Here is a 14,323-nt window from a genome sequence, read left to right as displayed (position 1 = left end):
AAATTATTTTTTAAAATTTTCCCAGCATTCAAAGAAAAATAATTCTTATATTACACATTCCAAACAAAAAAAAAATGTATAAAGATGGTTTCAATAGCAGAACACTTAAGAGCACCACAAATAAAAGACACCATGTCTTCTCAGAGAAGGGAAACAATAGAAAGAATAAACAAATGGGACTTCATCAGACTAAAGAGCTTCTTCAAGGCAAATGAAAACAGGATTGAAAAAAAAAAACAACCCACTAACTGGGAAAAAATATTTGCAAGTCATATACTGACAAAGGCTTAATATCCATAATATATAAAGAACTCTCACAACTCAACAACAAAAAATCAAACAACCCGATCAAAAAATGGGCTGGAGGGGCTGGCCCCGTGGCCGAGTGGTTAAGTTCGCGCGCTCCGCTGCAGGCGGCCCAGTGTTTCGTTAGTTCAAATCCTGGGCGCAGACATGGCACTGCTCATCAGACCACGCTGAGGCAGCATCCCACATGCCACAACTAGGTGGACCCACAACGAAGAATATACAACTATGTAACGGCGGGGGGCTTTGGGGAGAAAAAGGAAAAAAATAAAAATCTTTAAAAAAAATGGGCTGGAGACATGAACAGACATTTCTCCAAAGAAGATATACGGATGGCCAACAGGCACATGAAAAGATGCTCATCATCGCTGATCATCAGGGAAATGCAAATCAAAACTACACTAAGATATCACCTTACACCCATTAGAATGGCAAAAATAACTAAAACTAATAGTAACAAATGTTGGAGAGGTTGTGGAGAAAAAAGAACCCTCATACACTGCTGGCAGGAAGGCAAACTGGTGCAGCCACTATGGAAAACAGTATGGAGATTCCTCAAAAAATTAAAAATAGAACTACCATACGATCCAGCCATCCCACTACTGGGTGTCTATCCAAAGAGCTTGAAATCAGGAATTCCAAAAGTCCCACGCACCCCTATGTTCATTGCAGCATTATTTACAATAGCCAAGATGTGGAAGCAACCTAAGTGCCCATCAACTGATGACTGGATAAAGATGATATGATACACACACACACACACACACACACACACACACACACACACACACACACAATGGAATACTACTCAGCCATAAAAAAGGATAAAATCGTCCCATTCACAACAACATGGATGGACCTTGAGGATAAATTAAGTGAAATAAGCCTGACAGAGAAAGACAATCTTTGTATGACTCCACTCATATGTGGAAGTTAAACACGTAGACAAAGAGAACAGATTAGTGGCTACCAGGGGAAAGGGAGGGGGTGTGGGGTGGGCATAAAGGGTGAAGTGGTGTACCTACAACACGACTGACAAACAGTAACGTACAACTGAAATTTCACAAGGTTGTAAACTATCAAAATCTCAATGAAAAGTTAAAAAAAAAAAAAAGAAGGTGCATCCCAGGAATGGGCTGCAGATAAAGTACAAGGAAAACAACAACATAATTAAATACAAATTGAATATAAAAACAGGAAAAACAAGTTGCTACTGAAAAGGCATCTGATAAAATTCAACATCTATTTCTCATTAAAATTCTGCTTTCAAAAATATGAAAAGTGAATTTATTCATTATAAAAGAGTTTATATATAAAAACAGAAGCCTTAAAAAGTTCAAGGAGGGGGGTTGGCCCCGTGGCCAAGTGGTTAAGTTCACGAGCTCTGCTTCAGCGGCCCAGGGTTTTGCTGCTTTGGATCCTGGACACGGACACGGCACCGCTCATCAGGCCATGTTGAGGTGGCGTCCCACAAGCCACAACTAGAAGGACCCACAACTAAAATATACAACTATGTACTGGGTGGATTTGGGGAGAAAAAGCAAAGAAAAAAAAAGATTGGCAACAGTTGTTAGCTCAGGTGCCAATCTTTAAAATTAGTAACTATTGTTCATCAAAAGACACCATTTAGAGTGTTAAAAGACAAGTCACAGAGTGGAAAAAGATATCTGCAATACATAAACACAGACAGGGGGCCAGCCTGGTGGTGCAGTGGTTAAGTTCGAACATTCTGCTTTGGCAGCCCGGGGTTCACCAGTTTGGATCCCAGGTGCAGACATGGCACCACTTGGCAGCCATGCTGTGGCAGGCGTCCCACACATAAAGTAGAGGAAGATGGGCATGGATGTTAGCTCAGGGCCAGTCTTCCTCAGCAAAAAGAGGGGGACTGGCAGATGTTAGCTCAGGGCTAACCTTCCTCAAAAAAATAAAACAAAATAGAGCAATGCATAAACTTAGGAAACAAAAAATATAATCATTAAAATTAACAATAAATTTTTTTAAAAAAACATAGATACAATACATAAATTGTGGTATATTAATAAAATGTAATACCATGCTACCACAACAAAAATCAACAAACTACTGCTGCTACAACAGAGATAAATCTCACAAACATGATACAGAATTAAAGAAGTCAAACACACACAAAAAATACATACTCTATGATTCCACTTATATAAATTACAGCTAATATTTTAGAAACCTAATCTGTGGTGTAAAAAGTCAACTTACCATTTATACTGGGGATGGTAGGAAACAGTGTGATTGGGAGCAAGCAAGGAGAGTGGTTTTGAGGGGTGCTGGTCATGTTTTATTTCTTGACATGGGTAACGGCTATAAGAATATATTCACTTAGTAATAATTCATCAAGCTACACATTTATGGTTTGTGCACCTTTCTTAATGTGTAGTATACTTTGATAAAAGCCTATTTTAAAAAATGAAAAATCAAGTTCAAAGAAGTAATACCTTTTAAAATACGAAAAAAACAAATAAACCCAATTATCTCTCCAAATCACCATGATACTAGACATGCCATTAAATATAGCTCCAAAAAAATGACAGGTGTCAAAACAACAAAGAAATATCAATTAAAGGAAAGGCTATCTTACTAATTAAGCGAGAGGATTTAATGTACTTTGACTTTACTCTACATTGCCATTTGAAAAAAGAAAAAAAAAGCATAATCTTTGACCCATCAAGTCCACATCTAGAACTCTATCCCACAGAAATAGAAATACGCCAGGATATTTGTATAATTTTTACTGATGCTTTATTTATAACAAACACTGAAGATTACTTTTCTTGTCCCATACCTTCAAATCTACCTAGATATTTTGTTTTGCTTATATAAAAACCTGTAAAAGAGATAAAATCAACAAAGAGCAACTTAATTCTCTAATTTAGGCTATTTTTACCACCTTTCAAGTTTACTATTTATATCCAAACTCTTCAGAGTTCTAGTTCTTTTCTTTACAAATACATTGGGCGGGCTTCACAAATACATAGGGCTAGAGCGTATTCGCAAATACTCTCTATTCCTAATTCACTAGACATTTCCTCCATCTCATAAAATTACTAAAGACAGAGCAGGACAACATTATACAATAATGAAAGAGTCGTCCACCAAGAAGACACAGCAATCCTAAATTCACCAAAGTTGCAAAATATGTGAAGCTAAAACTATTTGAACTTAAAAGAGAAAGACAAATCCACAACTACAGTTGGAGACTTCAATACCCCTCTCTCAGTTATCACTAGAACTAGATAAAAATCAACAAGAAGAAACAAAAACTCAACAATACCATCAACGAGCAGGATCTAATCGACATTTACACAACACTCCACCCACAACAGCAGAATACACATTCTTCCCAAGGGCCCATGGAACATACACCGAGATAGACAATATCTTGGACCATAAAAAAAAAATCTCAACAAATTTAAAAGAACTGAAGTCATACAGAGCATGTTCTCCAACCATAATGGAATCAAACTGAAATCAGTAACAGAAAGGAAAATATACCGACACTTGGAAACTAAACAACACACTTATAAATAACCCATGGATCAAAGAAGTCTCAAAGGCAAGGAAAAAAAACACACTGAACTGAATGAAAATTAAAATACGACATATCAAATTTGCAGGACACAGTTAAAGCAATGTTGAGAGGGAAGTTTTATTGCACTAAATGCATACATTAACAAAGAGAAAGTTTCCAATAATCTAAGCCCCACCTCAATAATTTAGAAAAAAGAGCAAAATAAATACAAACAGGTGAAGAAAGGAAATAATAAGAGAAGAAATAAATAAAATTGAAAACAGAAAAATAACAGAGAAAAATCAATGAAACAAAGACCTAGTTCTTTAAAAAGATGAATAAAAATGATAAACCTCTAGCAAGACTGACAAAAAAAAAGAGAGAAGACACAAATCATCACTATCAGGAATGAAACAAGGGATACCACTACAGATCCTGCAGACATCAAAAAGGTAATACGAGAATACTATGAACAACTCTACCTATATAAACTTAACAATTTAGATGAAATGGACCACTTCAAAAAACACAAATTACCACAGCTCACCATAAGAAATAGATAATTTGTATAGTCCTCTAACTATTCAGGAAATTGAATGTATAATTTTAAAAACTCCCAAAAAAGAAATCTCTAGGCCCAAGTGGTCTCAATGGAGAATTCTATCAAATGTGTAAAGAATTAAAATCAATTCTACACAATGTCTTCCAGAAAACAAAAGAGGAAACAGTTTCCAATTCATTTTAAGCTAGTATTACTCTGATACCAAAATCAGACCAAGACAATACAAAAAAGAAAACTACAGATCACTACCACTTATGAATATATACTCAAAAATCCTTAACAAAATATTAGCAAATAAAATTCAGCAATATATAAAAAGAATTACACACCATGACCAAGTAGGGTTTATTGAAGGAATGAAAGGCTGGTTCAATATGTGAAAATCAATCAATGCAATACACCATATTAACAGGCTAAGAAAGAAAAATCACATGATCACATCAATTGGTGCAGAAAAAGCATTTGACAAAATACAACACTCATTCATTTAAAAAAAAAAAAAACTTCTTGGAAAAACAGGCACAGAAGGAAACTTCCTCAACTTGATAAAAAGCATCTAAAAAAATATACAGCTAATATTATACTTAGTGGCGAAACAGTGGATGCTTTCCTCTTAAGACCAGAACATGGCAAGGAGATCTGCTCTCATTACTTTTATCTAACATAGTGCTGGAAGTTCTAGCCAATGCAATAAAAAGAAGGAAATAAAAGGCATAAAGTTTAGGAAAGAAGACATAAAACTGTTCCCATTTGCAGATGACATAATTCTCTACATAGAAAATCCCAAAGAATCTACAAAATAACATCTAGAACTAACAAGTAAATTCACCAAGTTTGCAGGACACAAAATAAACATCCAGAAAAAATAAATTGTATTTCTAAATACTAGCAATGAACACATAGAGATCAAAACTAAAAATTAAAAATACTGGGGCTGGCCCCGTGGCCGAGTGGTTAAGTTCGCGAGCTCCACTGCAGGCGGCCCAGTGTTTTGTTGGTTTGAATCCTGGGCACGGATATGGCACTGCTCATCAAACCACGCTGAGGCAGCGTCCCACATGCCACAACTAGAAGGACCCACAACGAAGAATACACAACTATGTACCGGGGGGTTTTGGAGAGAAAAAGGAAAAAATAAAATCTAAAAAAAAAAAAAAAGTATTTCCCTTTAAAAAAAAAATTTAAAAATACTATACCATTTTCAATTGCTCAAAAAGTTAAATTTTCAGTGTAAATTAAAACATGTACAAGATATATGCTGAAAACTACATGACACTGATAAAAGAAAATAAAAATCTAAAAAAATAGAGAGATATACTATGATTATGAATTAGAAGACTCAATATAGTGAAGACGACAATCCCTTCTAAATTGACATATAGGTTTAACACAGATCCTGTCAAAATCCCAGCAAGATTCTTTATAGATATAGACAAGATTATTCTAAAATTCATATAGAAAGGCAAAGGAACTAGAATAGCTAAAACAATAATGAAAAATAAGAATAAAGTTAGAGAGATCAGCCTACCCAATTTTAAAATTTTATTATATAGATATAGTAATCAAGACTGTGGTATTGGCAAAGGGATAGACATACATAGATCAGTGGAACAGAATAGAGAACCCGGAAAGGGACCCCTACAAACATGCCCAACTGCTTTTTTACAAAGGTAAAGAAGTGATTAAACAGAAAAAAGCCATTTCAACAAATGGTGCCAGAGCAGCTGGAGATCCACAGGCAAAACAAATTAACTGCACCTAAGTCTTAAACCTCATACAAAAATTAAACGTAAAACTGTAAAACCTTTAGAAAAAAACACGGAAAATCTTCAGGATCTAGGGCTAGGCAAACAGTTCTTAGACTCGACACCAAAAGCACAAGCAATAAAAGAAAAATGTGACAAATTTTATTTCATTAAATTAGAATATTTTCCTCTGCAAAAGACCATGTTAAGAGAATGAAAAGCTATAGAGCAGGATAAAATATTAGCAAACCACACATTTGGCAAAAGACTAGAATATGTAAAAAATTTTCAAAACTTAGAAAAAACAAACAATCCTACTAGAAAATGGGCAAAAGACTTGAAAAGACATTTCACTGAAAAGGCTATACAGATGAGCAAATAAGGACATGGAAAGAAGTTCAACATCCTTAGCCACTAGGAATGTGCAGATTAAACTATAAGATAGCACTATATGCTTATCAGAATGGCTAAAATTAAAAATAGACAATAATAAATGTTGGCAAGGATGCAGAGAAACCAAATCACCCCTACACTGCTGGTGGGAATATAAAATAGAAAGGTCACACTGGAATACAGTTTAGCAGTTTCTTAAACATACAACCCAGCAATTTCACTCCTGGGCATTTGTCCCAGAGAAAGACAGACCTATGTCCATATAATAACTTGTACATGAATTTTCATAGCAGCCTTATTCATAATAGCCAAAATACTGAAAACAATCCAGATGTCCTTCAACAGGTGAATGGTTAAAAAAAAACTGCAGTATTTTCATACCATGGAATACAATTCAGCAACAAAAAGGAACTTGATAAAAACAACAATTTGGATAGATCTCCAGAGAATCATGCTGAGTGAAAAGTCAACTATAAAAGGTTATTTACTGTATAATTCCATTTATACAACATTCTTCAAATGACAAAATTATAGGAATGGAGAACAGATTAGTGATTGCCAAGGGTTAAGGAGTGAGTGTGGAAAGGAGGGAAGAGGGTGTGGCTATAAAAGGACAACTTGAGGAATGCTCGTGGTGATGGAAATGCTCAGTCATCTTCACTCTTATCCATCTCAATATCCTGGTTGTGATATTGTACTACAGTTTTTCCAGATGTTACCACTGGGGGAAACTGGATAAAGTGTAGACAGATCTCTCTATGTTATTTATTTCAATTGCATGTGAATCTACAATGATCTCAAAATAAAACGTTTAGTTTAAAAAAAAAGATGATGGACAGTTCAATCTGGAATAGCATTTTACAGCTTCTAAGCAACAGGAAATCTGAAAACAGACCATTAGGATTCTTGGGATTTGTCTTTAAAATATGTGTGTCTTATTTAGGGCAGCCAATAATCATCACATGAGAGCAAACTTTAATAGTCAATAGAGGCACAAGAGGGCAGGTTCCTAATCAACAAGACAATACTCAATCCACACTTATCATTAGTATAGTTGTCAGGCCTTCCCCAACTGCAGTTACCTATCAACAACTCTGAGTCCTAGGCCACGGTGAAATAAAATATAGGTAGATCCTTGTGGTATAACAATATATTTGGTCTTTGTCATCAGTTCCTGGCACTGAGCTCCTAAAACCCTTAGACATTCCAGAGTGATAGAAGTCTCTTTCAAGTTATTCCATAAGGCGCCCATTGTAAGCATACCTGGGTTTATGCTAACGAGGTAACTTAGGGTGGGGGCCTGAAATAGCCTCAGGCTGGGGCTGCTCACCAGAAGGAGCAAATGATTAGACCTCCAGAAGGGGAAGGGTGCCTAGGAAATTACTTCCTATTAAAACTCTTGAGCAAGGAGAGAACTTCCAGGTTGGTGAAGGAATCCACATTCTGGGAGGGACGCACACCCCGGTTCCACAAGGACAGATGCTCCGGCTTCAGGTGCCTTCCAGACCTGGCCCTATGTACCTCTTCATCTGGCTGTTCATCTGTATCCTTTACAGTACCCTTTATAATAAACTGGTAAATGTAAGTAATTGTTTCTCTGAGCTTCGTGAGCCATTTTAGCAAATTATCAGACCCAAGGGGGATTTGTGAGAACCCTCCATTTATAGCTGGTTGGTCAGGAGTACGAGTGGCCCGGACTTGCGATTGGCACTCATGATTGGTATCTGAAGTTGGGGACAGTCTTGTGGGACTGAACCCTTAACCTGTGGGATCTGATGCTATCGCTACATAGAGAGCATCAGAATTGAGTTAAATTTGTAGGACACTCAGTTGGTATACCCTGAGAATCAGAGAACTGCTTGGTATGGGGGAAAAAAACCACACATCTGGTGTCTGAAGTATTGAGAGTAGGGAGAAAAATAGAGTGTTCCCTTATAATCTTCTTTTTAGAAAATCCAATTTATGAACAGCCAGATTTACCCCCAAAATAATGCAAGAGTTTACCAAAAGGTGTTTTACCTTTCAAAGGACCTCTATGTAGCATGTTTCCTTAGCACAGTTTAAAAGATTCTTTTGATTGAAAATCCACTTACTCCTCCTTTTTCAGAGTCTCTGCTTAAGCCACGTGCAGCATTCCCATGGGACCAAACAACCCCTCTCTAGGGTTCCCAGGGGAAGACAGTGAGGCTTAGTCACGTGACCTGCTCAGGAACTTGGGTAGCAGCAGTCCCGTGTCCTAACTGCTAAGCCAGTGCTCTTGCCCAAGTCCATCATTTCTGTATTCTCACTTTAAACAATTATCACTCTCGTGGAATTCTTTCCATTTGGACCTCACCTTAGCCAGAAAGTATTAACTCAAGTGAACCCTGCAAGACACAGCCCTCATGGAACCCACAGACAGACGCACTTTGGACAGCTGCTTTATAATATGACGAGGAACACCCAAGTCCATCTAACCAGACGGGAGAACAGGCCCTCCAGGCTGGAGCTGGCTGCAATCTCTTTCCAGCTCTGTCACTCAGTGGATGTGCAATGTCACCAGCTATCTTACTTAACTATGTCTTGGCTTTTTTATCTTCAGTAAAACAACAACAAAAATATTTATTTCCTGCTAATAGGAGTCGTCTGAGATAACATAATTGTTCGTGTCCCTCAAGAGTGAAGCAAAAAGTACACATGTGGCTATATAACTAATAAAAACCATTCCAGGATCATCTTTCCTTGGGATTCAAATACTTCTCATTTACAATCCCTCTGCATGTGGAACAAGGCAATTTTACTTAACAGATTAACTGCTCTGCTTTAAGGCACAGAGTTTGACTTGTGTCTCATCCCCTTCTGAATCCCTATGCAGTTTTCTTGGTGCCACATGCTATTATTCTCAACCATTAGGAATAGAGGAAAAGAAAAGCCTTAATAATTAAGTCCAGTAGGCCAGAGTCTTTCAACATGGGTGCTATTGATATTCTGGACAGAATAATTCTTTGTGTGGGGAGCTGTCCAGGGCATTGTGGGGATGTTTAGCGGCATCCCTGGGCTCTACTCATTAGATGCCAAGGGCAGTCTCCCAGTTGTGACAACCAAAAATGTCTCCAAACACTGCCAAATGTCCCCTGGGGAGCAAAACTGCCCCTGGTTGAGAACCCCTCATTATACATATAACACACAAACATTTGGAAGCCATCACCTAAAAGGAAAACTTTAGCCTGGAAAGAGAAGACAAAGAGATGGCACAATTCTCTTTAAATACTTGAAAAGTTTCCATATAGAAGCAGGAACAGATTTTGGATGCCACAGAGCAGAACTATACCCAGTGGGTAGAAGTTACATAATAATAAAACCAGCTAACATTTATTCTCGCTACATGCCAGACACTGTTTGGTGCACTCGGAAGCACTGTTCCATTTAATCCTCACAATAACCCTCTAAAGTCAGTAGTACTGGCCCCACTGTATAGATGAAAAAACTGAGGCTCAGAAATGTTAAAGAATGTACCCAAGGTCTGAGAACTAATAGCAAAAGGCAGAACCAGAACTCAAACCGAGGTCTAACTCTGAGCCCAAGCTCTTAACACCACTACGCCTACGACAAATTAAAAATTTTACCTTAACATAATAAAGAACTTTTTGACTTAAAAACTGTTTCTTTCACCAACACTGATTCTTGAAGCCACCATCTCAATCCCATCTGTCCAGATCAGCAGGTCCAGAAAGTCCTCCTTCATTACCTACAGGGAAGTGGGCTCTGAACTCTGCTGAACCTCTTCATAACATTCATCTCCTCCTACTTCAAGTTACTCAAGCTACTCACTCAAGTTCTTTGTACTTAGAAAGCTCCTTGAGAGCAGGGCAACCAGCTTCTCATGTTTACACCGCGACAAAGCCCTGCATATACTGGCGCTCAACAAACGGTTTCTGAATGACGGCTCCTGAGGCAGAAGGCCTCTGCACCACCCCCACCCTCCAAAGCCCACACCAGAAGAAATGTTTAAGCAAGCACCTTCCAGAGATGTGACTCTTGCATCTGAGCTGAAGATTTTACTGGATATGCTCTGAATTTTTCCAATTCTCAGCATCTAAGTCAGGAAGGATCAGAAAGGGGTAGACGACTGGTAACACAGCTGGCAGGGTACATCTTCAGTCAAGCTACCCACAACTTGCTTGACTATGACCACATATCACGTGTCACAGGTGACACGTATTTATGTATATGTGTATATGTATATACACTTACATGTGTATGTACACATATGTATATCTATGAATGCATGTATATACGTACATCTCAATTCCCTCTACAAGAAACTAAGCAAATGTCTACAAGGTTTCTTGAAGCCAGCACAAAGAGGTCTAAATCAGGGGCCTCTTTTTTCTCCTGGTATATTATTAAGGTAAGGCAAATAATGCTCCACGTAGTGTTCTCCCTAAAATACCAGCACATCTGCCAACTAGTATTACCTCCTCCAGGCACCAGAGTCTGGCATCTTTTCAGGGAAGTGCCAAGTGGCCAAGCCCTATTGGAAGAAATGGGAGTTTGTGTGTTTGTGTGTTTGCATGTGTGTGTGGCAGTAAAGAGATGCACAAACAGTGGAGGGGGGAGAGAAGGAAACATCCTCTGGAATATTAAACATTAGTTTGGAGGTCACCTGTCAAGAGACTAACACTAACTGTATCTTATGGGCACTCTGTTTCCATTAGAAATCCCAAGTCTCCAGGCTAAAGTATTCTATTTCTCTAAAAAAAAAATATCCAGCTAGTGTCAAGTTCTCTAGGCTAATCTGGGAGTGAAGGGGAGAGCTGGCTGGGAATGCCACAGAGTAGAGCAATCAAGCAATTGCTTTGCCCAAGGGCCAGACTCAAAATAAGGAAAAGAAAGGTTGAGAGGAAGAGCATCTAGCATAAACCATGCTGGCAGTCCCTCCCTAACTTCCTCTGTGTTTTTGAGCTGTACAGCAAGGGCAGTAATCGTGTACTAACACAAGCCTTTCCTACTGTCACCAGGTTCCTCTTCACCGTATGAAGGTTCTTCTGGTTCTTTCCTTCCTAACCTTCTATCTCCATCAGTGACATGGCACTTTCCCCTTTTTTGCAACGAATCATCATTCAAAAGAGGCAGAAATGTAACTGTTTAGAAAATGAATTCAGACAGATGATGAAATGGGCTGGCCACCTAGTACAGGAACTAACACAAAACCAAACACATCAATACGACCCAGGAAACTTCCAGGACCAACCACAAACCCTCTCCTTCAATGTCCACATAGGTTTTTCCTTTTTTTCTTTAACTGAGTCTCCCAACCTGGGATAACCAGACAGAAGCTTTCAAATGCATGTATCTTATTCCAGGGGACCAGATGAAAATCGGAGCCATTTAACTCGATGTGTGTTTAAATGGGGCCCATTTTTAATCTGTCTACCTTTGTAGGACAAAAAAGGGAGCTTGGAAGCCTGTAGTTTAGCGCTTGTCACCAACCCTATACTAAAGTCAAGGCAATTAGGCCCATGACTGCTAAAAATTTATCTCAAAGCTCCTGTCCTGCGCACATCAATCACAGTCATGGCTGAAAACAAACACAGAATTTTTAAAAATTCTTTAACCCACACTCAAGGAGTGGTGTGAAGGCAGCCGAGAAATCATGGCGACAGAAACAGCCAGTGATGAAGGGGGCAGCTGCTTCTCAGACCTGTTTTGGGACAGGGTACGGAACCAACCAGTCGTACTTTTCTCTCCAAATCTCGCTCCATCTTTACATCAGCCCATTCACCACATTTTGGTCCAACAAACTGTTTTTCTCCTCTGAGAGGTTTATGGCGAGGGCAAAAGGGACTGAAGACAAGCCAGGGGGCGATGCCTAGGGATTTGTTGCAACACGTAATGCTGGAAAACGTGTAGCTGTTTACTACCAGCGCCCGGCAGACGCCAAGCGCAGCGCGCAGCTGAGCGCACCCCTCGGGGCCCGACCCCGCCTCACCCCCCAGCCTCCGGCTCGCAGGAATGTGGAGGCGACGCGCCACTGGCCCTCCCCAGCGCGCCCGCGGGACCCAGAGGCTGCCCGCGCGCCGGCCCCTGGGCATCAGCGCCGTCTCCCCTCGGCCCCCGCGCCCACCCCGCGCGCTGCCCGCCAGAGTTACCTCGGAGGCCCGGGTTGTCGTCTCTGGCGCGAATCTTTCGGATTTTGACTGGGCGCCCGCTCAGAGTGGACAGGACCAGACGCTGGCGCAAGAAGTTGCAGCCCGCGTAGCTGAGGGAGTGCGCCTGGGTCGCCATGTGCGCGCCCTCCACAAAGGTACGGGCGGCCGGGGCGCGGTGACTTCGGACTGGCGCGGGGGTCGCAAACCCGGCGGCGGCGGCGGCGGCGACGGTGGCGACCAGGGCTCCCTCCCGCAACCCCGCAGCCCCCGGCGCGTCCACGTGGTTTGGAACAGGAAGACGGAGAGACGAGACACCGGGTCAGAGGGGAGCGGGGCGGAGCCAGTGACCGCCTCCCCGCCTCCTCGCCCGGCTAGGGGCGGCCCCCACACCGGGCCACGCTGCTATTGGTCCGTGCGGGCTCAGGGCGGTGCCCTCCACGCGCCGCCATTGGCCCGCGCTGGAGCTGGGCGGTGCCCGGGCCACGCCGCCATTGGCCTGCGCTGGAGCTGGGCGGTGCCCGGGCCCCGGCAACAGCGCGCCGCGGGAGGAGCGCGGTGGGGGGAGGCCTAGGAGCCGGGGCGCGAGAGCACGCCTTCCCTGGCCATCTCCGCGGGGTCTCTCCCGGCGTGGGGGCAACGGGAGGCGACGGACTGGGGTTGATTGCCTACTACATGCCCTATACTTAGCCTCACTACTTAAACAGCAAGCCCTGGAATGTGGATGGTATTATCTCCCGCGCCTTTATCTTAATAGAAGAGAAAGCTGTATTGGCGCGCTTACCCTGTTGCAGACACCGTGCTGAACGCGCTGTCGGCGCTGTCCCCTCGCTGCCCGCTGTAACCCTACGAGGTAGTGCCATTCCCACCTTACACATGGGGAAAGGCTCGAGGAACATTGCAAAGCTGGCAGTGGCAGCATGCTCTGGGACCCGAGTCTTCCGACCCCCGGCCGTTGCTTATTTTGAGACAGCAGGCTTTGCCCCTTTCATATCGACCCCTTGCTTTACATTCGCTGCGCTTCACGCCAAGTCAGGGCCTCCCATCTCGCATGCCTCAGAATGGGTAGTTATAACTTCAAACACACACGTCCGTGCACACACACACACACGCACTGCTTTTTCCTCTTTCCTGCCCTCTTCTAATCCTGAACACCAGTCTTCCCAAAGATTGGATGTCACTCCTCTGCCCAGAAACCTTCAAAGATGTGCAGTTAAGTATCATATGACCGCAAACTTAGCAGTCCAATATCATAATAACGTGAGTTTACAGCCATTTTTTGGACAATGTCACCAGATCATGAGTTCCAGAACACACGGGGGTGGTGGGAGTTGTGGAAGGGGAGGGAGCTAAAGTAAGATTAAGGAAGGCAGCTAGCCTTATGTGGATAAGACTCAGTTATGAAGAACCACAGGAGAAGTCTGAGCTCCTATAGGGTGACAGGTTATTAGAGGTATAGGTAGAATTTAATAGAATCTACCCTAACGTCCATTGATGGAGGTGGGTAATCCATTTATATTATTGCTATTTCTTGAGACTGTCTTTTAGGAAGTTGACAGCGGTAATGTGGGGAATGTTGAAATCGCCAGGACCTCTGAGGACCTCCCCTGAATCCTCTGAGGAGGATCCAAAGCAAGGAGAGGAGCCA

General features: G+C 41.5%; 1 protein-coding gene across 3 annotated transcripts in view; it reads right to left on the bottom strand.

Annotated features, from left to right (window-relative positions):
- The window catches only part of RCL1 (RNA terminal phosphate cyclase like 1), a 69,701-nt gene extending 56,637 nt beyond the window's left edge, over nt 1-13,064 (bottom strand). For 2 of the 3 annotated variants that reach the window (XR_011531453.1, XR_011531455.1), the window contains exon 1: nt 12,679-13,053. Coding sequence is in view for 1 of the 3 variants with exons in the window: in XM_070589988.1 (XP_070446089.1) it covers nt 12,679-12,814 (136 nt within the window). In the remaining 2 variants the exon portion in view is untranslated. Of the gene's footprint in view, nt 1-12,678 lie in introns of all 3 variants that reach the window. The other variant, XM_070589988.1, reaches the window with a different exon arrangement.
- Between the last annotated feature and the right edge of the window lie 1,259 nt (nt 13,065-14,323).

This window comes from Equus przewalskii, chromosome 22 (assembly GCF_037783145.1).
Source record: "Equus przewalskii isolate Varuska chromosome 22, EquPr2, whole genome shotgun sequence".
NCBI classification, from domain to species: Eukaryota; Metazoa; Chordata; class Mammalia; order Perissodactyla; family Equidae; genus Equus; species Equus przewalskii.
The sequence above is the reverse complement of the archived record's forward strand: the minus strand, read 5'-3'. Positions and strand labels throughout refer to the sequence as shown.